The 23,434-nt window shown below is 36.7% G+C and overlaps 2 protein-coding genes across 2 annotated transcripts; both read left to right on the top strand.

Annotated features, from left to right (window-relative positions):
- The first annotated feature begins 238 nt into the window (after positions 1 to 238).
- LOC140170416 (glutathione hydrolase 1 proenzyme-like) lies at positions 239 to 16,090 on the top strand. The gene is made up of 11 exons (XM_072193788.1): positions 239 to 376; positions 3,282 to 3,543; positions 4,847 to 5,067; positions 6,248 to 6,440; positions 7,073 to 7,236; positions 9,155 to 9,304; positions 10,205 to 10,338; positions 10,889 to 11,079; positions 11,715 to 11,955; positions 14,428 to 14,541; positions 15,702 to 16,090. The coding sequence occupies exons 2-11, from the start codon at positions 3,284 to 3,286 to the stop codon at positions 15,846 to 15,848; spliced, it is 1,815 nt and encodes a 604-aa protein (XP_072049889.1). The 5' UTR covers positions 239 to 376; positions 3,282 to 3,283; the 3' UTR covers positions 15,849 to 16,090.
- Positions 16,091 to 20,151: 4,061 nt separating this feature from the next.
- Positions 20,152 to 22,143, top strand: LOC140169556 (uncharacterized). The gene has a single exon (XM_072192820.1). The coding sequence runs from the start codon at positions 20,152 to 20,154 to the stop codon at positions 22,141 to 22,143; it is 1,992 nt and encodes a 663-aa protein (XP_072048921.1).
- Positions 22,144 to 23,434: the final 1,291 nt, after the last annotated feature.

Here is a 23,434-nt window from a genome sequence, read left to right as displayed (position 1 = left end):
CCTTGACATTTTACCCCCAAATACTAACCTATCACAGATTAAAAGATACATGGGAGGTGACTGAGGTGCCCATAACCAGTATTAGTATAGTAGTATAATTCGGTCGTGGGATATGTTATGGATATTAGTGGATACATTGAAACGGTCGTTCTTAACTGTGTAGTTCTCAACATGAATCAGAGTCCACATATTATAAACATCAACGCTGATTCCATATTATATTCCTATACTCATCAGCTAAATCTCAGCATTGGCAAATGCTCTGTGTCTGGTTGATAAACTCTGATAGTGAAGAATCTGGCGTATTGAAGATCTCAGGTATTGAAGATATCTATAGTTGACAGTGTGTATATCGTAACGCAAGGCTGTCATTGCGGTGAGTAATTTTTGATTCCAGATATGGACATTGCTTTAAACAGAATCAGCATCTAGAAAAGAATGAACACATATCACGCGCTAAATAATTTCATTATTTATTTATTTATTTATTTACAACATTTTACTCAAGTTAGACTATCTTTTGAATAAAGTGCTCAATCTCAAAAGGGAGAGCGTATAAAAAATCAAAGAACAGACCTTCCAGAATAGGTAGTCGTTACTCTGAGTTTCATGCCTAAAAGGCAATCGTCAGACGACACGATGAAATGCTTTGGGTGGACTACCATCACTTGGGAATGTGAAAGAATATACATTCCATGGTGTCAACACAGCCAAAGTCTATTCAGAGTCAGTCTGTCTATCGGAGATAGTCAGAAAGTGCTCAACTGCAAAACAGGAGCGTATTAACACAAAATGCTGCGGGGCAATTTCAAGCCTTGCGAAAAATACACAATATTATTACATGCCTAACTTTAACACCAGGATATTTGTAAAGTATGGAAGCACTATGGTTTTATCTGACAACAAAATACAATTGTATTTTATTTGACCGTGAAAATGAATTCTAATGCAAAAATATGTGTTGATTTCAATATGTTCAACATGTGTTGATCACCTTCCAAAACAATATAGAGTGGTCAGTAGCGTTCTGAGTGTGTATATGACCACTTTTCGTCACATAACTGATTTTTCGCGACACTATTTCACCTTCAAATTATCATATTTTTCAAACCATACCACCAGCATGATAGAGGTATACTGTTTTCTGAAGGAAATTAAACAAGCAATCCAACAAGAGACTCAAAAACACTGTAAGATGCAAGATTCTAATGCCCAACTATAATGTGAATGAGACACAAACATCAACTGACAGTGGTACAGGGGTATAATGTCGCAAACATTTCTGAGTTACTGCATCTTATTTTATATTATTTTCTTATCAGAGTAAGGCCTTTCCTGCAATATATAAATGTAAGGTAGTTAATCAATATTGATACAAGCGCATGGCCATATACGGTAATTGAAATCATGATACTTCATTCAGATCTGATAAGGTAGACACGGTACGACTCTATCTATTCTTTACTTCGGTACATCATGCAGTTATTGTTAACTACATGTATGCACACATCACAGGGGCACTCACAATAGGCAATTGAACCCTACTGGTAGCGCTGTGTTGTAGCTATATGGGATGAACTAGTTAGCATCATATATCAAAAAGTATAAAAGCTATGATTTTAGTACTTGCTCTATGTTTCAATTACTTATTCTTTTCCAAATATCTGAATATTCAACCCGGTACAAGCATTAATAACGGGGGAACATACATTTTTATTAAAAAGAAATCCTACAATCTATTCAAACTCGCCGGGTTTAATATTCCAATACACATTTTGCTTCACCGGGCAGCCATGACTTGGTCGTATTTGGAAGATTGGTGTCATAAAACCGTCATAGGTACAAATTTAGTACTTTCTGTCAATCAAGTATGGCTTATTCTCTACAAATCTTTAAATAATTGGCATAGTCATTATAATAACGGTGGTCCGCCTTGATAAGTAAATGACAGCAAACAGCTGCAAACCAGTGAAAAATACCCCAAAAACTTGGTCAGTGGAGCTCCGCTCGTACATGTCAATAGCGTCATTATCGATTAGATTAATCGTCCGTAGCGGACAATTCGGTCGCTCATTGGATTAATATTATCAGGTGGTAATAAATTTGCATTGGACAATAGATTACTATATAATGGTTTAGTACTGCACATATCGGTTTAATCTTCAATAAGCGGGTTTATGGCTGGAAAGGTCACGGTGAATTTGCAGTGGACGTAACTGCACTATGACGACGTCAATGCAGTTTTGCATTTGCGCTGCAAGCGTGCTGACAAATCCTCCATGTAAGCGTCCGTTTTCGCTTTGCATCATTACTTTTACACGCTCGATTCGATACTACGGCCAGCGAAATACGCACCTGTGATCAGCATTGATTAATAATTATTAATTACAAATATAAAAAGCCGTCAAATATTATTTAATTTGTTTGCTTTTAATTAAAACGTGCCGTCATTGATCCAAAACGGTTTATTGACGATATGTGCGTGATTGAAACATCGATGTGCAATGGACCATCGATAAAAATAACACAAAAGAATGAACACATTATTTGGTGAGTCCTTTTTAAGAGGGTTAATTAAATACAGTAAAGTACAGTGAGCCAAAAAATTAAGGTACCAGTTATGTTCACCTCCTGTATATCCTAAACAAAGACAGATATGTCATAATTGGAACCAGCAGCCACTAACTGCATCTTTTAGCTCGAATTTAAGACCTCATTTGTTGAAATTGTTCAAGAAATAAATACACGGCGATCTCAAAACCCAAGGAAGATACCAATTTAAAAGTTGCAGTTTGCTGCATTAAATGCCCTATTGATTTGTACACAAAACGTTCGTGAACAAGAGAACTAGCGCTGTGCTTCCATTGTTTAAACTAGCGTCGTGCTTTCATTGATTAGAACACAAAAGTGCAACTTTTGATTTCGTTTCTTCATTAGGTTTTCGAATCACTGTTTCTTTAATTCTCAACCAATTTCAACAAGTAAGGTCTTAAATTAGAGCTACAGAGTACATACATTGCTTGGCTGCTTGTTTTAATTTTGACATATTTGTCTTCATTTAGGATATACAGGGGTGAACACAAGTAATACCTTAATTGTTTGGCTTACTGTATATAGTACAGCAGATTAGTAAATCAATCGACCCCAGGGGGATACAGGCAGCACAATTGGCATATGAACGAGAGAAATGTGACAAATCCGTACGCGATATGGCTAAATGTGTTATAATCATTAGCATGATTAGCGTGCCGAGCATTTGAAACAATTGCATTTTTTTCCAGAAATGGACGGTGGCAATATTGATCAGAAACAACTTGCTGAAACTCGATCCGATAAAGGCTCTTCGTGGACAAAGAAAAATGGCAGGAAAATATTGATTATATTTGTTGTTGTTTTGCTGATGTTGGGAGTTGTTCTGGGTATTATTCTCGGATTGGCATTACGTAGGCCTAAGGGAACTGAAGATGCCAAACATCTGGATAGCTATAGATACAAGACCGCAGCTGTGGCATCGGACCATCAAACCTGCTCAACAATTGGCAAGTAAGAAGAAATATATAGTAGAGAAAAGGTTAAAATGTGACGTACGTTATAGCACGTCTCATATTATCACAAGGAGTGCGATTGAATAGTCTGACTCAATATACAAAAATGGCAGCCATAGATCGCTGCGGAGAAACAACGTCTGTCACAACTGAAAAACACACCAGGTATTAATTAATTGCGAAGTGTGACGCAACATACAAGCCCAATCGCTATTTTAACTTACGTTTTTTGGGGGGACACTTTGACCTCCGACATATCGGATAAATTGCTGTAATATTATTATTAGTTTATTTATTATTGTCATAATATTATCTTTAATTAATGTCGTGGGGTATGAGCGACCTTGAAGTAGAGGTATCTGGAGAAGGGAAGCAACGAGTTACCCCAACAGGTAGTGACTTGGCCACCGAGTGTTAATATATATTTATTTTGGAAGGTTCGTGTTTGTTTTAAATTTTGGGGCGTTTTTCCAAAATTTGATATTTTGGGTGATATTTCAAAGAAGCGACATGCCAAAGACAAATTTTCTCAATAGGTAAGAGGGCATAGTGTCCCAAAACTGCAAAAACTGTCCCACAATGCATTGCAAACGTCCGATGCCGATTCGGCTTATTGATTGTTGTCCACTGAACCAACTTTGTCACAACTGAAAACACCAATTTAGGCTATCAATTTTCTAATAAAACATAATTATAATTTTCAATTCTACACCTGGGCAATACCAACAGTTATTATGCTAATATACAAATATATATTTTAGCTATTTGTAACATAGATTTTCCTTTGTTTATCAATTTTTTAATCTTTTTTGCCTTTTTGTGGTCATTTTGATCTTATAAATTGTATATTTGTGTGGAAATTGAGGGTGCTATTTACATTATCTTAAGTTTAATTTAGCCCAATAATATGAGTTACTCCTTTCATTTCATGTTAAAAACATTTTAGAAAAGTTCCTGGTTATTTTTGCTATTATTTTCTATGTTGTAATGTCATTATACAAATGTCTACTCATTAAAAGCATGCAAACAAAATTTAAGATAAACAGCGCCATCAGTGTTCAACTTTGCTTAAAAATGCGGAATACATCAACATTTCGATATATCCCCGATCCAAGCTGATCATTAATTTTGAAATGAGATAATTGAATGTTGCAACGGCAAACATATGCTATGAATGTTTATACATTTGGAATAGAATTGTTTTGAAATTGTTAACATGGTACACTGTTTCCATGTCCAATCCACTTGTAAACGCTATCATCACATGTATCTTACCGCATGTATAACACTGATGATTTCAGAAACATTTTGAAGCAAGGAGGAAGTGCCGCTGACGCTGGAATAGCATCAATGATATGTGTGGGTCTAGTAAACTGCCACAGCACAGGGATAGGAGGCGGGCATTTCTCTGTTTTCTATAACAGGGCCGCTGGTACAGCGTTCTCAATTAATGCAAGGGAGAAGGCGCCTCTTGCTGCGACTGAAGACATGTATGTTGGCGCCACGGACGCATCAACATTTGGTAAAATATTAGTTTGTTTGTTTGTTGATATCCCTTTATGTCAGGACCATACTTGTTCTCTCTCCTTCTATTCTCTCTTCATTCTCTAGCTCTCCCTATCTCCTTTCATTTGATCAATCCTGGAATGATCTTCCCAAAGCATAAACATTTCCCACCTTTCTACACATAATCTTCAAGAACATGAACCTGCTGAATTCTGATTGAGCCCTCTTTATCCTATTTTAGAAAAGTTGATCAAACATATGTTGGTTTGTAAAGAAACCTGCAACCGTTGGCTTTAATAAACCGAAAAAACTTTTGAAGATATGCTCTGTTAAAGAAATGTACCTGTTTTTCACTCTGTCCACGGAGATTAAAAAGGAGTACGTGTACCATACGTGCATGAATAATTCTTTTACTTTATAACTTTATAAAATGTCAACTTTATTTAGGGAATGGGCTTTACCGGTGGGCTTACGGGCTATGGATTTTGTTAAATGACATTAATTTGTGGGTAAAATGGATGTGGGATGTGACTTCTTTTGTTATACTTGCAATTACTTTTGTTTTATTATGTTTCAAACGTTCTTACCTTATTGTTTCTTACCTTCTTTTTTTACGTCATTTCTCTTTTTGGGATGAAAGGGCTGTTTGGTTTATCTTTGGTTCTCCTGGAGGGAGTTTATTGCGGTGCTCTGCCCCCTTAAACCTCATCCGTGGACAGAGTGAAAAAACCCGAAACATTTATTTAAAAGGACTTAATCAAAATTGTGAGCCGATTGAAATAATTATTTTGGTTTATTAAGTATACTTATAAAAAGTTTCTTTACATACTAAAATATATTTTGATCAACATTTCAGAAATAGGAGGGCGCAATGAGGGAATTTTTCCTGAACACCTCTATTAAAAACTATGATCGCTTTATTTTCAGTTCAACTTTCTTGCTCTTCTAAAATAATAACATTTAACAGGCAAGTCTTTATTTTTTTTTATTTTACCGGTGTTTGTTTGCATCTATTATATTACCTTTTTGACAATAATTATTGATTTCACAAATTCTGTCAAAAGCTTAATAGGCCTAATTCACATTTAGCCAGCACTAAGTGTCAACGTCACATGATTAAAATCTTCTTTGTAACCTTGAAACATGAAGATGAAGTCACAAAATGTTTTATCATGAGGTTTGCTTGTTTATTTTAGGTGGTCTATCTGTAGCAGTTCCGGGTGAGCTGCAAGGTTTCTACCAGCTGCACCAGAGAGCAGGACGACTACCGTGGAAAGATCTGTTTACGCCCTCTATACAACTAGCCAGAGAGGGTTTTCCTATAGGTGGCGCCCTTTATATTGCTATGGACCGATATAAAGATATGATTTTGAATGACAAAAGTCTTAGGTAAGCACCAATGGCTGTAATGTACTCGATTGTTGAACTAGAATTAAATTAGATTTGCTCATCCGGACGATCGAAAAAAAAAGTCTTCAAAATTCAGATTTTGGTACCTCGAATTTCCAAACAACGGTTCCTATGCGCATGATGATTAAACTTTTGATATCAAATTTGGTATCAATCTTATTATAAAATTATTATAAAATTATTATAAACATTAGTTTGCCATTAACTCATCAGACTCTGATTAAATGGGAATGGAACTAGTGGCGACTTTTTAATTTGGTTGTGTTTATGTATATATATCCTTCACTTAACAATGTTTACAGCTACCATTCTAAATCATTAATCATTTCCACGATTTCTTACTACGTTTTGCAAAATTCATTCATTACTATATGAATATGTCAACATCAACAAATCTAGTAAACATAAAAAACAACAAAAAGTAATTACCTCCTTTATTATGAACAAAAAATCTATACATCAAAACTTAAAACTGAAATTGGTACACTAAACTTGAGTAGCTTTTTAGTGCAACTTTTATAAGGGGGTAATCACTTTTTGGTAGGTGTTTATAATACAACGTATAAAATAATGCTAGGCTTAATTGATTGTTTTTATTCACTCGTACTAAGCGACCAATTAACAGATGGAAATGGTCATTTACTCGAAGAAGGCAATATCGTCAGATTTCCAGAATTAGCAGCTACTATGGAAACCATAGCTAACAATGGCAGCTCAGACGTATTTTACCATGGAGAGTTAGCAGCCATGATAGCTGCAGAAATCCATGCCAGAGGTGAATGTCATGTAGCATTGTCATGAAATCACAGTGTACTCTTGAAGTTTTGCATATATATAAAGGGTGCAGCATTATCCTTTACACGCAAATAATGTGTCGAGTCAGTAAAAACGTAAATAATGGTTGAGGCGCAGCCGAACCCATTATTTAAACGTTTTTACTGCCAAGGACACATTATTTGCGTGTAAAGGATAATGCTGCACCATTTAGGACCCTTTATTTATATTATATTACCAGAAAATGGTGCGATTTAAAGAATAAATATCATTTTTTGGCACAAATATTTTAAGTTGTTTACTTCAAAGTTGAGCGTGTACGCGTAAGTGACAGCGAGTATCGCGGAAATATTGCACGCGTAACCAAGCGTAATGCTGTGCGTAGAATGTGTTACGGCGCTTGACCCAATATTGATATAAAATTGGATCGATTGAGCCCATATTTATTGGTTGAGCTATGAGTTTTAAAATATTGGACGATCGATTGAGCCCATATTTATTGGTCGAGTCCAATATTTTAAAACTCATAGCGAGACCAATAAATATTGGGCATAAAGCATCCAATTTTATCATTATATGTTTTGAATAATGGGCTCTCACTTGACGTGTTTTAACCAATCACAGTGCGCGATTTTGAATAATGGGTCGTGGAGGTAATAGAATATCTTATAACACAATAATAGGTTAATAAATGCGTATCACTTGTTGAAAGTAAAATTCTGTGAAATAAATAAAATAAAATAAATGATCAATTTGGATTGCGAGTTACATAATTTGCACATATTGTGAGTCGCACTTCTGTTATTGATCGTCCTGTTTTAGCCTGTTCCAAAAATTGTTTCTTTTTACAATTTTGAGGGAAATTTTGTGTAAGTGAAGAGATGAAAGTGAATGAATGAGGTTAAGGGGGTACTACACCCCTGTGGTAAATTTGTGACTATTTTTAACACACTGGTAACAAAAGTTTTGTATATTATTGGGGCAAGGAATCCAATTACTACACTGAAATGTCAGTGTCTCAAGAAAAGCGGTTCAGTATATATGATAGGAAACGAGGTACATCCTAGTGGTACCTTATTTCTTATCATAAATAACAAACCGCCTGTCTTGGGTCACTGAAATTCCAGTGTAGTAATCGGACTGTTTGCCCCTATAATATACATAACTTTTGTTACCACTGTGTTATTAGTTTTTGAGAAAAATGCAAAAATAGACACTAATTTATCGAGGGTGTAGTACCCCCTTAATACCTTGGCATCGGTAATATGTCGGGCATTATTACAAATCTAAACATTTAGTTTTGGACCTCAGGATATCCCTCAGGGCTACGCCCCTCGGGATATTCCTCGGTTACAAAGGGAAAATGTTTAGATTTTTCACAATGCCCTCCAAATAACCGATGCGCAATTTATTTGCATTTTTCTAACGTTTGCTCTGATTGGTGATGCTATCTAAGAGTGTACAGAAATACAAGTCTAAGTCTAAAAAAGTCAATGTCATATTATTTCTTCAATCTCTAATATCACTATAGAAAAAATTCGTGTACACACAGCGTAGTTAGCTGTTGTACGCAGATAACCTCCCATATATGGACGCGTAGAGTAGCGTTGTACGCTCGTGTATTAGCATGATTAGTCGCGGAGTAACAAGCGTAGTTGAATGTTCAACGATGTAGGTCCTACACGAATTTGTTAATATTTCTATAATTTATATAGTGACAAAATAATACTAAACTTACATGCCGGATTTGCCGAATTCATGCACAAAAAATACTGCTCAACCAGACGAATAAAACAGAAGATATTGTTATCCACATTATCAATTTCGAGTCCTTAGGAGAGGTATAGGCAAAAAACAACAACAAACAAACAAACACCAAAAACTGAACCTACATTTCATTTTATTTTTATTTATGGTAGATGGCATTATTACAACTCAAGATTTGAAAGTTTTCGAAGCGGAAGTAGACACAGAACCTTTGATGGTAAAGCTAGACGATTTCAAGTTGTATTCTTCTGCACTTCCGTCAGGTGGTCCAGTGCTGTCGTATATTATGAATATTTTAGACGGTAAGATGGTCAATTATATATTTAAGTTTAACCCTAGAACTACGAGGGGGGTTACAACTCCCCTCCTAAGATTTTGTATCCGTCATCATGGTCATTACAATGCCCAAACGATCTAAGCTAATTGTAGATCCATCCTTTGCGCGGATTTTAGTGATACAATTTTCACCACAACACCTGCCGTCAAAGATGTCCATAAGGGTGGGGGTGATGCCCACCATTAGTTTCTATAGTAAAATCAATTTTGTTTTGGTCTTGTAAAATTATTCCAAGAGCTAATTTTACTAATTTGTAGAATTTTTAGCCAAAGTCAATTATACCTATACTTCTGAACCTAGTATTCCCCAAATTTGCCACATTATGTGGGGAATGTTTGTACTTTGGTATCACTGGATAGGGGAGACCCATATCTATACATTGGTAGGTTTATAGTTAGAAATTCGTAGTCCGTATTACACAATTTTGCGCAGTCGCTCTAGGGTTAAAAGAGGATCATATTTACATCTAGATCCATGATTAATTTTTATCAGATAATGTTATGCTAACACCTAATATCGGGATAAGGTGGATCATTAAATATCAAGATATGGGGATTCTTGAAGCCCACCATATCGATAAATCTGTGATTTTTTATGCATGTGATATGTACTGTATACTTGGTGTAGTTATATATTAGTACGTCAAAATAGAAATTTCAATTCAGATTTCAGGTTATTGGATTTCCAAATTATGGCAAGGCACGCTTACATTAGTATGTCTTTGCGGGATGTTTATCACTGGATAGATGAGACCCATAGGGTTGTAACAAACTACTCCGTCATTGGTGCTACAAAATTTACCTCATTGATGGTAAAATAGTTGATAGTGTTGTGATTACATGTGGTGCTTCAAATGCTTTTGCAGGATATGACTTTTCGTCTGACAGTGTTACGAACAGTAACATTGGCTTGACATATCATAGGATTGCTGAAGCGTTTAAGTTTGGGTTTGCCAGAAGAGCTGAACTAGGGGACGACGATTTCGAGGATGTAGAAAGTGTAAGTTGTTACATGTTCGGAATTATTAGTATGTCGTGTTTTAAGGTGCTTGTTGCGCATGTTCAGAACTAGGTATGAAATCAAAACTCGACCGCCGGATTCGAGCGGTTCCGTCAGGTTGGAGCCGGTTTCTATTGTTCTAAACACTGGAACGCGGCTCAACCGGGCCAGCAGTCGAGTTTTGAATCCACCACTAAAATACCATAAAACGTGATAATTTTACCAATGAAGAGAACACATGGCAAGCGTTAAAGAAGTTTGATAAAGTCAAAATCTTCCATCAAAAATGAAGATGGAATGACTTCCGTATATTTATTTTATCATCACTGGAATGAGACTGTCGAATGTAGAAGCAATGGTACGGTACTAGGCTAACAGTTGACATAGTGGACAGCACTTAGCTCTGACAGAGGGGTTATTTGTAATGCTTTAGTATGAATTTAGTAGATGAGATAATAATGATCAACTCGGCTAAAAGTTGTTGATCGTTAGGTTAGGTACATGGCGGTGCTACAGTTAGACAATCTTTGACAACCCTTTACTCATTCAGATTGTAGAATACATGCTATCAGAAGATGCAGCCGAAACGACAAGAAGTCGAATAACAGATGAAGTCACCCACGAACCTGAGTATTACAGTGATACAGAATTTGCATTCAACGAAGATAGTGGCACCACACATGTATCTGTGATTGACGCCGAAGGAAATGCATTGGCTTTGACTAGCTCTATCAATTTATAGTAAGTGAAAATTACTGACGTCATTTTCTAAATGATCAAATCTGAAAATGAACTTACAGATGATGTGCCACATGCTTATATTTAGAGCGCCCTCTGTTGTTTTGTATTAATAAAAATTGGCAGGCGACGTATATACAGGCCCAAACTATCGGCACTCCCTGATGTACAATATAGCGCAACATATAATGTAACATGAGCTCAAATAAGGATAATTAATAACTCTATTTCAGTTCCTTTTGTACTTTAAAATAACGGTTATTTAAAGTTGGTTGTTTATGGATGGCCAAGTTCTCAAGACACGCCTATAACATTGGTCGTCCAAGATACAATTTTGAATGTCCACGATTGCATCTCAAGCGTTCAAGATTTCGTCTTGTTTGTTCCCGGGCTTTGTCAATGGTTAAGCCTATAATCTTAGTGTGTTTGGGGCCTCTTGGCCACATCTGACATTGTTAATGAAGAGGTAAAAAATTAGGAAAGAAACGTCCATGCCTGATAATATATAGGCATAAGTATAATATACGTGCTTCGATCCGGGGCTTCGATCGGTACATACTGCTATCGGTGTCATCATGCGTCTGATAGGTGTATAGTACCAAATCAAATATGGACCCTTATTATGTTTTTCATTTCAGTTTTGGTTCGAAGGTTCGTGGTAACATTACGGGGATATTTTACAATAACGAAATGGATGATTTTTCAACACCAAACACAACTAATTATTTTGGCGTACCTGCATCGCCAGTTAATTTCATCAAACCAGGAAAACGACCGATGTCATCCATGGTACCTGTAATCGTCATAGATGGTCAAGGCGACGTCAAACTTGTTACTGGTGGAGCGGGCGGTACCACTATTACAACATCATCGGCATTGGTAGGTTCATGTTATTGCCATAGATGGTTAAGGAGACGTGAGATTTGTTACTGGTCGAGCGGGAGGTACCACTATTACAACATCATCGGCATTGGTAGGTACATATTATTGTCATAGATGGTCAAGGGGACGTGAGACTTGTTACTAGTGGAGCGGGAGGTACCACTATTACAACATCATCGGCATTGGTAGGTACATATTATTGTCATAGATGGTCAAGGGGACGTGAGGCTTGTTACTAGTGGAGCGGGAGGTACCACTATTACAACATCATCGGCATTGGTAGGTACCTATTATTGTCATAGATGGTCAAGGGGACGTGAGGCTTGTTACTAGTGGAGCGGGAGGTACCACTATTACAACATCATCGGCATTGGTAGGTACTTATTATTGTCATAGATGGTCAGGGAGACGTGAGACTTGTTACTAGTGGAGCGGGAGGTACCACTATTACAACATCATCGGCATTGGTAGGTACTTATTATTGTCATAGATGGTCAAGGGGACGGAGAGGCTTGTTAATGGTGGAGCGGGAGGTACCACTATTACAACATCATCGGCATTGGTAGGTACTTATTATTGTCATAGATGGTCAGGGAGACGTGAGACTTGTTACTGGTGGAGCGGAAGGTACCACTATTACAACATCATCGGCATTGGTAGGTACTTATTATTGTCATAGATGGTCAGGGAGACGTGAGACTTGTTACTGGTGGAGCGGGAGGTACCACTATTACAACATCATCGGCATTGGTAGGTATTTATTAATGTCATAGATGGTTAGGGAGACGTGAGACTTGTTACTCGTTAACGTTGTGATGTGCCCTGAGTAATTTAATTTAATTTAATTATTTAACTTTGTTTACATCTGAAAGTATGTCATGAGATGTGAAACCCCCTTGTACTTGCAAGATAATGGTGTGGAAAGTCATTTTGGAATTCCCCCCAAATTATTGTAAACAAAGTCAGATCTATGTTTGGAACTTGGAAATCCCCAGTTCAGCATTATTGCACCATAGAGAAAAACACCCAGGAAGTGATGTATGAGAACTGTTAATGTGTATAATTAATCTTGGGAAATCCCAAGCTTGCATCATCTGTGAAGATGTGAATGAAGTGATGGTTTATTAATAGATCTTGGGTTTTCTGGAGTATAAAAATGTGAGAGCTTGAGTTTGCTGATTACAGAATGTCATGGGAAATTGTAGACTCCACATGTGTGTGATGGTCTTCGTGCTTCAAAAAGAAGTACATTTTAACCAGTTTATATAGCCAATAATTGAGCTATTTTAATACAGCAACGAAGGAGATTGCGAGCAAACAAATGTGCTCTTCCTCATCAAAGGATTAAAGTTCTTCTGTCGAATTGCTGGAGTTTGCTGGGTTTGTGAAGGCCACGCATCTGTCAAAAACAGCGGAGCTGTGATAAAGAAACCTGTTCCCTGGAAAAAGAGTGATTGGTGAAAGAAACACCATTTTTGGAGAAAGCAGCGTAAGGAGATATATTTTGGAGAGAGCTAAGAAGATAAGTAATAGGAGAAAGCAGCATAATTTGTGTGTGAGCATTTCATACGCAAGGATATTTATCAAAGCAAGTGTACACTGGACTTCGCTGATTTTCGCAGGACAAGTGAATAAGGATATATTACATCAGTCGTCCAGAACATTGCAAGAACTCTAGAATCACCAACAAGAAGACCGCTGGTTAAGTACCGATAGAATAAAACTGTGATTGTGTGATTTTATTGTATATGCAATATTGTTATTATATGTACCAAGCATACTTTGTTTTCAATTAATATTGATCAAACAGTGTATTTGTGTTGTGCATTCTTGTGAGTTCGGGTAAAAGGTAATTTTGGTCTTGAGTCGGTACGGCTCGTAACAACGTTAAGACACACATCATCACTTTTAAGTTCATCATCTTCATCATTATCATCATTATCTGTATCAGCATCACCATCGTAATCGTTATCTTCATTATTATCATCGTTGTCGTCATCATCATCGTCGTTATTATCATCATCATAACCATCATCATTGTCATCATCTTCACTATCATAATAATCATCGTCGTCATCATTGATATCATCATCACCATCATCATCATCATCATTCATCCATTTATTCTTTCTTTCTTTCTTTCTTTCTTTCTTTCTTTCTTTCTTTCTTTCTTTCTTTCTTTCTTTCTTTCTTTCTTTCTTTCTTTCTTTCATTCATTTTATTCATTTATTCATTTATTTATTTATTTATTTATTTATTTATTTATTTATTTATTTATTTATTTATTTATTTATTTATTTATTTATTTATTCATTCATTCACTCATTCATCGTCATCATGACCATCATCATCTTCGTCGTATCAACCTCAACATCTTCATCAAAATCATGATCATCATCATTGCATCATTTGAATTAATACCAGCATTGTCTTTAATAGATATATCTTGTTTTGCTTGTCTTCCCTAAGGTTGCAATGCACTCACTCTGGTTCGGAGATAACGTGAGAGAAGCATCGGAAAGAAAACGGATTCACCACCAGCTGTACCCTCCTTATGTGAGATACGAAGAGGGAATACAACAAGTAAGCATACAGGTTTAATCCAAGAACCTACTCAAATGTATTTTCGTGTGTAATTGTAATGGACATTACACAAATCTAAGTGCAATAATTTTTCAATAGAAAGTGCATACACCACAATTCAAGGTATACACTTGTAATGAAAGCAATGTTCGGGTGTAGTGTTTGCTACCTTAACATCGGTATTAATTACAACTTTTCAGTGTGCTCCATTCACAACGAATTGCCGATAATACAGACAGCACAATAATTTAGATACCAGTTATTTTGACCTTTGTATATCCTAAAAAAACAGGTGCGTCATAATTAGAAACAGCAGCCTATAGCTGAATATTTAAGCTCAGATTTACGACCTCGTTCATTGACATTGGTCAAGCAATAAAGACACGGTGATCCAAAATACCACCAAGAAAGATGCAAATTCAAAAGTTGCCGATTGCACCATAAGATGCCTTATTGATTTGTACAAGAGAACTACATTTCGTTCCTTCCTTGGGTTTTTGATCATTCTTTCTTTACTCCTCAACTGATTTCAACAAGTGAGGTCTCAAATTAGAGCTAAAGGGTACAGGTATTAGCTTCTGGATTCATTTTAACAAAATTGTGTTTGTTTAGGATAAACAGGAGTGAACATCAGTGGTACCTTTATCTTTTGCTTGTATCAATGCCACTTAAGGGTAATTTTGCTCAAACATGTAGTTCTGAGAATAGTATCCACGTGTTTTGATAATTAACCCTTAAACTAACTCTATATGAATATATGTCTCTATCGATATATATTGTAATGATCAATTTCAGGTTTATAATAGAAAGTATATGGAAATTAGCTTCACAGTAAACATAACAAGTTTTAATAACATGCAAATGCAGGTTTATAATACTATAAAGGTCATGAAAGGTTTTAAAATGTTTTAAAAACGTTGTCAAAGTGTTATTGTAAAATAGTTTGTCAACTCTTATATAGCATTATGTTGTAATGTTTTGGAACGTTATAAAAACGTTTTATACCCTTGACATACGTTCTGTGCAGTGTTTGCTGGGTTATAATGCTTCGAATAGCCATCTGTTATCGTCTGGTTCTTTCCCTGATATTCCATGCTTGCTTTGCATTTGCTCTTCTTTGATTTTTTAATCTGACTTCATCTGTTTCAAAACTTATACAGGAAGTAGTTCGAGGTCTAACAGATCGTGGGCATGACGTCGAATCTACTGCTAGGATAGCTGTTGTGCAACTAGTCACCAAAGAAGGCGATAATGTCTACGCTGCATCAGATGCACGTAAGGCGGGACATGGCGCAGATGGCTACTAACTATAGCAGTGCTGGTTTTATGGGTTTTGTCCCTAAAACCTGCAACCTCATGTAGGCACACCTTATTCTGAGACAATTGAGATAAAGTTATGTAAAAGATATATATTTTTTGTCTTTATCTCAGTGTGATTTAGGGGCATGTAAACTTAGGCACTAGAGCGAAGGATTTGTTCAATCTTTGGATCGACCGTTTGTTATTAATGAACTATCAACTAATTAATCGGTAGCAATGGTAAAATGGTAATGAAAATGCATTACGTACAGAGATTAACATGTTATAACAATTAATAATAGCTGATTAATTGATATTTCATAAATAATATGGACCGACCGAGTATTGATGCTCGATCGAAAGATTCTATTGCCTTACATACAAATATGTTTTTATAGTTATTGTTTGGAGCCCATAGTAATCATACTTACTAATATCAGTGCAACATTCATTAAAAAGTGGATTATTTCAATAAACAATTGACTCCAAATATTTGTTAATTCTATTCAGTACTTGTAAGCAGTGAATATATACTTAAATGTTATTCAATTTTAAAATATTTCTTCAAAGCTATAGGATAATGCAGCACACTGGTGTTTTTTTAATTTTACGTGTGTCCCGCAATGGTGTTTTTTACTCAATTATTTAGTCGCAAAATTAACAATAAGTTTCAATGGATACATCTTGTAAAATACAAAATTATTGTGATACATCTGTGCGTGTTCCTTTGATGCTTGAAATTTTAAATGTTTTCTTAAAATACATAAAGATATGCTCAATTCATACAACCCTAGGCATTTGCTGTAAGTAGGCTAAAGCTGATTTTATACTCGATCCCTTTTACCGAAAAGTGAATCGCGATTTCGCTCAGTGTGAAACATTCGACGTAATTGTACCACACTGAGCATGTGCGTGAATCGCTTTTCTGCAAAAGCGATCGAGTATAAATTCAGCATAACTCACATGGATTGTATACCTACTCTGAGCAAGCTTCGTGTCAATACGCACGTTTACTTTGTGACACAACGGGTAGCAACAACTTATCTTTTTATCAAATGAAAAGAAATGACATTCATCAGCACCCGGCCGTGATTTACACTAGCAAAGAAATTATAAACTTATTGGATGTCCTTGATGGTAATCGCTGATATCTTAATAGTGTTGGAATCATACATGGGTTTAGCAGATAAGCACGTATTATTCAGTGACTCTGATTGGCTGCTCACGCGATCTGAAGATAGTCGGTAACAGTATCAATCAACTCTCTCCAAGCGGGTGTTGACAGCAGACGACATGTTTCAATTTGTTTTTGTTTTTTTAAATTAACAAAATTCAGAATTGTACATTTCATTACCATGACCAAATTTAAATCTTTCTCCAAAGTAGCCAGTGCACATAAATGTTGAAAAAAAAACCCAGTGCATCTGGCCGGATTCGAAACGGCGACCTTCGTAATACTAGCACGACGCTCTAACCAACTGAGCTATACGCTGGAGAAAAGCGGAAGATATAAAGCTACTATTATAGCTATCAGGTTCGAACGATATTCGATAACGATAAAGGCATCAGAACTGCATATTCCTAGTGGAAGGTAGGCACAACTGCGTCTTTAGCTCAGCTGGTTAGAGGTTACGAAGGTCGCCGGTTCGAATCCGGCCAGATGCACTGGTTTTTTTTCAACGTTTATGTGCACTGGCTACTCAGGAGAAGATTAACATTTCAGAGAATTAAGTATGATAATTTTCATTTTCATGACCATATTGTTGCGATTTGGTAGTTTACAGCATCATGCGAATGGTATTGAGCTTTGGCAAAAATTGCATTGATCATTTCATAGCGAGCGTGTAGAAGGACTCAAATACCACATATATACTTTTGTAGGTCATGTGGTTCTTGAGTTATCATGGTTATGTTGTAAAGAAGGCTGATACCACATCATCTTCTTAAAAATGTACATAACTTATTAACAACAATAAATCACACTCATAGAAATGACTTGTTCGCCTTGTTGTCGCAATTCAAAAGGATTAAGTTTGGACAACTCAAAAATAGTGTAAAAGTTGCCAAAACAAAATTCATTTCGGTTATCCGAACTTAAAAAAGGCTGAAAAGGCTGAAAAAGTTCCGACAACTAATCAACTTTGTTGGCATTACTTAAAAAGTTGATGTAAGTCGTTGCGTCAACTTGTCAAGTAATGCCAACTTCTGATTTCAAGTTCAGGGAACTTAGAAAAATAAACAAGGTTCAAAGAACCAATTAGTTGAGTTATTGTAACTCAACATGTAAGTTGATGTAACTCGTTCATATTAAGTTACAGGTACTTATTGTTTTGGGTTATTCCAATTTGGTACTTTGTTACTTAATTCACGTAATTGGATCATTTTCTGCACAATTAGCAGTATTCAAATATTTATTTTTGTAATCAGTGCAAAATTTTGTATACTATAGCATACCTCTAGAAAATTATGCTAACCTAGTTTCATTTTCTGAGTTGTAACAACTCAATAAAGTAAGTGCAAATGAGTGCGACCAACATAATGATATCGAGTCAGCGTTACTCAAAATTGTACGCGTTGGCATTACTCGGAAAGTTAACGCAACGACTTACATCAACTTACTGACTAATGCCAACGAACAATTTCTATGAGTGCAGGCAATTTTCAAAGTATATGATTTGCAGAATGAACTTCTGGAAAACATCAAGGTGTGTTAATATATAATATTATTGATAGGTAATTCTAATCAATATTAACCAGTTAGTTTAAAATAAGTTTACAAATAAGGATTTAAAACCTACATGCTCACTCGGCTTCTTCACTGACCTGTTGCTTCCCGGATTGTATGTGGGTGTTATCTTCATACGATTGGATACCACACTGAAGTCGCAATCCAGAGTCAAGACTCCCGCTTCTGCCTATATGTTCTTTGCTGGCCTTCTTCATTCATTATAAAAATGGAACAAATCAACAAGAAAAGCAAGATTGAAAAATGTTCACAGAGGGTAATATTTAAAAAGCAAGATGATATAATGTATATATTTATAAAAACGTAATTTCAACAATCATGATGTTGAATTTAGTACTAATGCAGAGGTGGAAAGGTGTGAATTATGTTTACATTGGATTTTAATATATTTACATTCATTGAGGTAAGATTACTACGAACATCAGAAGAAGTCAGTTCCACACCGAGAAGTTCATTTACCTGAATTATTATTCCAAGATGCAAGACAAATATATTTCAAGATTGACTTCCAGTACATTAACAATGAATTGAAGAAGTAACGATAAATTGCCATGATGGGGGCATTACGATGAAGACATTTAATAACAGTTACATTAAGATGTTTATCCCATCGTTCAGCTATTCTGTCCCAGAAAAGAGTGGCAGGAATAGGTGTTCAAATGTCCGCAGACAAAAGGACACGAGCAACTTTGTTTTGCAGAATTTGGAGAGAATTACATTGTTCTGAAATCCAGTTTGACCAAACAGGACTGCAATAATTAAAATGTGGGAAACCAATGGATTGGCGAGTAAATTTAATGTGGCTGTAGGAAGATAGAACTCTGTTAATAACATATCCACGTTTTTTGAACAAAACATCGCGTAATTCTTAATTCTAGACCTTTATAATAGCAACAACTCTCACTCTAAAATACGTATATATTTAAAAGTTATTTTAAAGTTATTTTTTATCTTGGATATTCATTTCTTTATCAAATTTTTCATCTTTTTCTGCCTTTTTGTGGTAATTTTATCCTATAAACTGTACATTTGTGCCAACATTGAGGGCGCTATTACATGTATTTAAAATTGAATTTAGGCCAATAATATGAGTTATTCCTTTCATTTTATGATAAAAAGTCGTTAGAAAATGTCCTTGCTATCTTCTTGATGCAGACAAAAGGTGTTTGCTGTTAAAATCCAATATGTGAAAAGATTTATCTCATGCAATTGAGTTTACACCGGTTATGCACTTTAGATGCTAAAAAGTCACGCAAACTTCAAAGATTAAGGACAATTACAGTTGTTTTGCAACGAAATGGCATACCGTAAACAGATGCATCGGTAGGATTGTAGATCAAATTATTTAGATTTACGTGACTCAGAGAAAATCAATAAAATATCCACTCACTGAAACAAACTTTGACCATCAGGAGATGAGAGATGCATCCAAACACTGGGGAACTGCATTGGACCAGATGTTTGGATCAGCTCATCAGCCTGATGGTGAAAGTTCAAGTCAGTGAGTGGATTTTATTGATTTGACTCACACAAAAATCTAAATAATTTGATCTACAATCCTACCGATGCATCTGTTTACGGAAGTCAGAAATCGTTATGGACAACCGGCAGTAAAACATATACGTGACCTAGAGAATACAGAGAAAAAATTGGCCCGGCACCGTCAACATTTAACATTCACCCACCGCTGTAAGGATAATGGCATCACGCCGTCAAGCCTCAAAATTCGCTGCCCGATCAACACGGAAAAAGCGAGGAATATCATCAAGAAAGCGGAGAAAGGTCTAATCGGTGAGCGAATTCGTGTAGTAAACAATAAAATTAGAGGTTTACAACGAAAGCGAGAATCACAGAAAAACGATCTAGAAACACTCAACATCGACCCCGAGGTCATCGGCCATGTTGAATCTCACTTGGATACGAAACGAAAATCAGTCGAAAACAAAACCAAAGAGAGACATAAGGAAAAGCTAAACCATCTCAAAACTAGAAATGAAGCCAGTAGTAAGAAAGCAGACGTTTCAGAACCCGACCTAAGCGGGTCCCAGTTGAAGAAATGGAGAGAAAAGTGGGTCAAAAACATTTCCGATAAACCCTTATCGGATCCACAGCAAAAGTTGCTCGCGCGTGGTTTGAATTTTGCTGTGTCAGTAAACAAGATCCCACACGAAGAATACATCGTTGCGTGTGAATCGGCGTGTAAGAAATTGCCATGGGAAGAAGCACAGAGTCTTAGAGCAGAGGTAGTTGGTACTTTGAAGTCGGCAAAACTCCCGAAATCCAACATTACCAAGGAGGAGAGAGTGGCGTTAGGTGAGCTTAAGAAATCAAATGATTTGTTAATAATGGGTGCTGACAAAGGGAAGTGCACTGTAGTTCAGACCAAAGATAATTATGAACAGAAGGTTAATGAGATGCTCAGTGACCAAAACACCTATGAAAAACTGAGCAAAGATCCCACGCCTAGGTACAAAAGAAAGTTGGTAGACATCATGAAAAGGCTCAAATCGGAGGATAAGATCGACGAAGGTCAATACAGATTGTTATACCCCACAGCTGAAAACATCCCCCGGCTCTACTGCACTACCAAAATTCATAAAACGGGGAATCCGATCCGCCCCATAGTTGACTATACAGGTTCAATTGGCTATCAAACCTCTAAAGCATTAGCTGAAATTCTCGCTCCATTAGTCGGCACCTCGGAACACCATGTGGTTAATTCGAAGTCCCTAGCGGAGGAGATGATGGGGATATGCATCGACGATGGTGATATTTTTAATTCACATGATGTCGTTTGCCTATTCACCAACACTCCCATAGAAAAATGTCTTGACATCATCAAGGAACGGCTAGAGAATGACAAAACACTCAAAGACAGAACAAAACTAAATACGGAAGACATCATCGAGCTCTTACAATTTATCCTCACAACCACATATTTCAGCTTTCGCGGACAAATCTTTCGCCAGATTTTCGGTGCAGCCATGGGAAGTCCGGTCAGCGCAATCGTGGCTAATCTTTTCATGGAGTGGTTAGAGAAAGAGGCCATAATGACAGCACCACTAGATTGTAAGCCAAAGTACTGGAGGAGATACGTTGACGATGTTTTAGAGATCATTCAGAAAGATACTACACTCAAGCTTACAGAACATCTCAACACCATCGACCCTACGGGCAACACAAAGTTTACCCACGAGGAAGAAGATCAGGGGAAAATCCCCTTCCTAGATACTCTAATAGTTCGCAGGGAAGACGGTTCGGTAAAAATGCTTGTGTACCGTAAAAAGACCCATACGGATCAGTATCTTAATTTCAAGTCTCAACACCCACTCCACCAGAAGCTCGGTGTAATTAGAACGGTCATGGACAGAAAGGATAATATAGTGACGGAAGAAGTAGACAAAATGGAAGAAGAAAGAAAGATCAAGAACGCTTTAATGGAATGTGGTTACCCCAAGTGGGCGTTTGACAGAGTAAAACACCAGATGGAAGCGAAAACCAAAGAACCAAAAAGCCTAAGAAATCCGACGAAACACCATCAAAAGGTATGGTTGTGATCCCCTATGTCGAAGGTCTTTCGGAACAACTCCAAAGGATTTTTCAAAAACACAAAATTTCAACAGCCATGCGACCTACAAACACACTCAAAAGCATTCTTGTGCATCCCAAAGACAAGAAAGACATCTTAGAAACCAGTGACGCAGTTTACGAAATCCCCTGCAAAGGTTGTGATAAGTCGTATGTGGGAGAAACTGGAAGGCAATTCGGCGTCCGTCTAAAAGAACACCAAAAAGACTCTGAAACGGTCAAAGACACAAAGTTCACCAGAGCAAATAGAAAAGCGTCAACATCGGAACAACATAAGTCAGCGATCACAGATCACGTCGCCCAAGAAAATCATGTTATCAATTGGGAGGGGCCAGCATACTAGACAAAGACTCAAATGCTGTTTCAAGAAGAATCCGAGAATCAATTCAGATCCGCAAGAAGGGGGCTAATGCAATCAACCGCGATGACGGCTCTTTTTCTCTGAGTCACGTATATGATCCACTGCTAAAACAAACTTTGATCCCGAGGAGTGAGAGTGCATCCAAACACCGCGGGAAATGCAGTGGACCAGATCACTTGTGATCAAGCCATCAGCCTGGATGGTGAAAGCTCAAGTCAGTGAGTATATTTTATTGGATTTGTCACACAAAAATCTAAATAAAATGAAATGGCATACCTTATGCGAAGGCGACAATCACCGTCGCGTAAAACGCAAACAATTTTGAACGTGTCAAGCAAAGTCCGTTCATTGAAAACTACGTCAGTTTATGTTTAACTTTAAGCAGCTCATACCTTCAGAATGCGATTTTTCATTTGATTGTCAGCTCCAAATTCAATACTATTTATCTGTACCAATTCCAGTGACATCTCATGTATATTGTCCTGGGTATGATTAGGTCTATGTTCACTAGAGGGCTACTACCATGCTACAGCCCTGTTATATTGATTTTTAAAAGTAAAATACTTACACCTATTTCAATGCATCCAAAGGTCCATGGAAATTAACGTGTCACTGGAGTAGGAATAGATGATGGAATGGCGATCACCGCGATTTAAGAAGAAATATGATGGAATCTTAATGTTCCACACAGGGAGTGTGAAATTCAAACGGGGTTACCAAAATGGAAAACTCCATTTGAAATCTACACCCCATGTGTGGGCGATTAGGATTATGTTTTCCATAGATGGTGTATGAATAACACAATGCAAGCGCATTACCGCAATGGACGCAATACCTTAGTCCTTTCCGTGAATGCACTTTATCTTTGCACTTAATTGAAAGTTGACATCAGTCATTTT

Source organism: Amphiura filiformis, chromosome 14 (genome assembly GCF_039555335.1).
Source record: "Amphiura filiformis chromosome 14, Afil_fr2py, whole genome shotgun sequence".
NCBI classification, from domain to species: domain Eukaryota; kingdom Metazoa; phylum Echinodermata; class Ophiuroidea; order Amphilepidida; family Amphiuridae; genus Amphiura; species Amphiura filiformis.
Note: the sequence above shows the minus strand (reverse complement) of the source record. Positions and strands in the feature narration are given on the sequence as shown.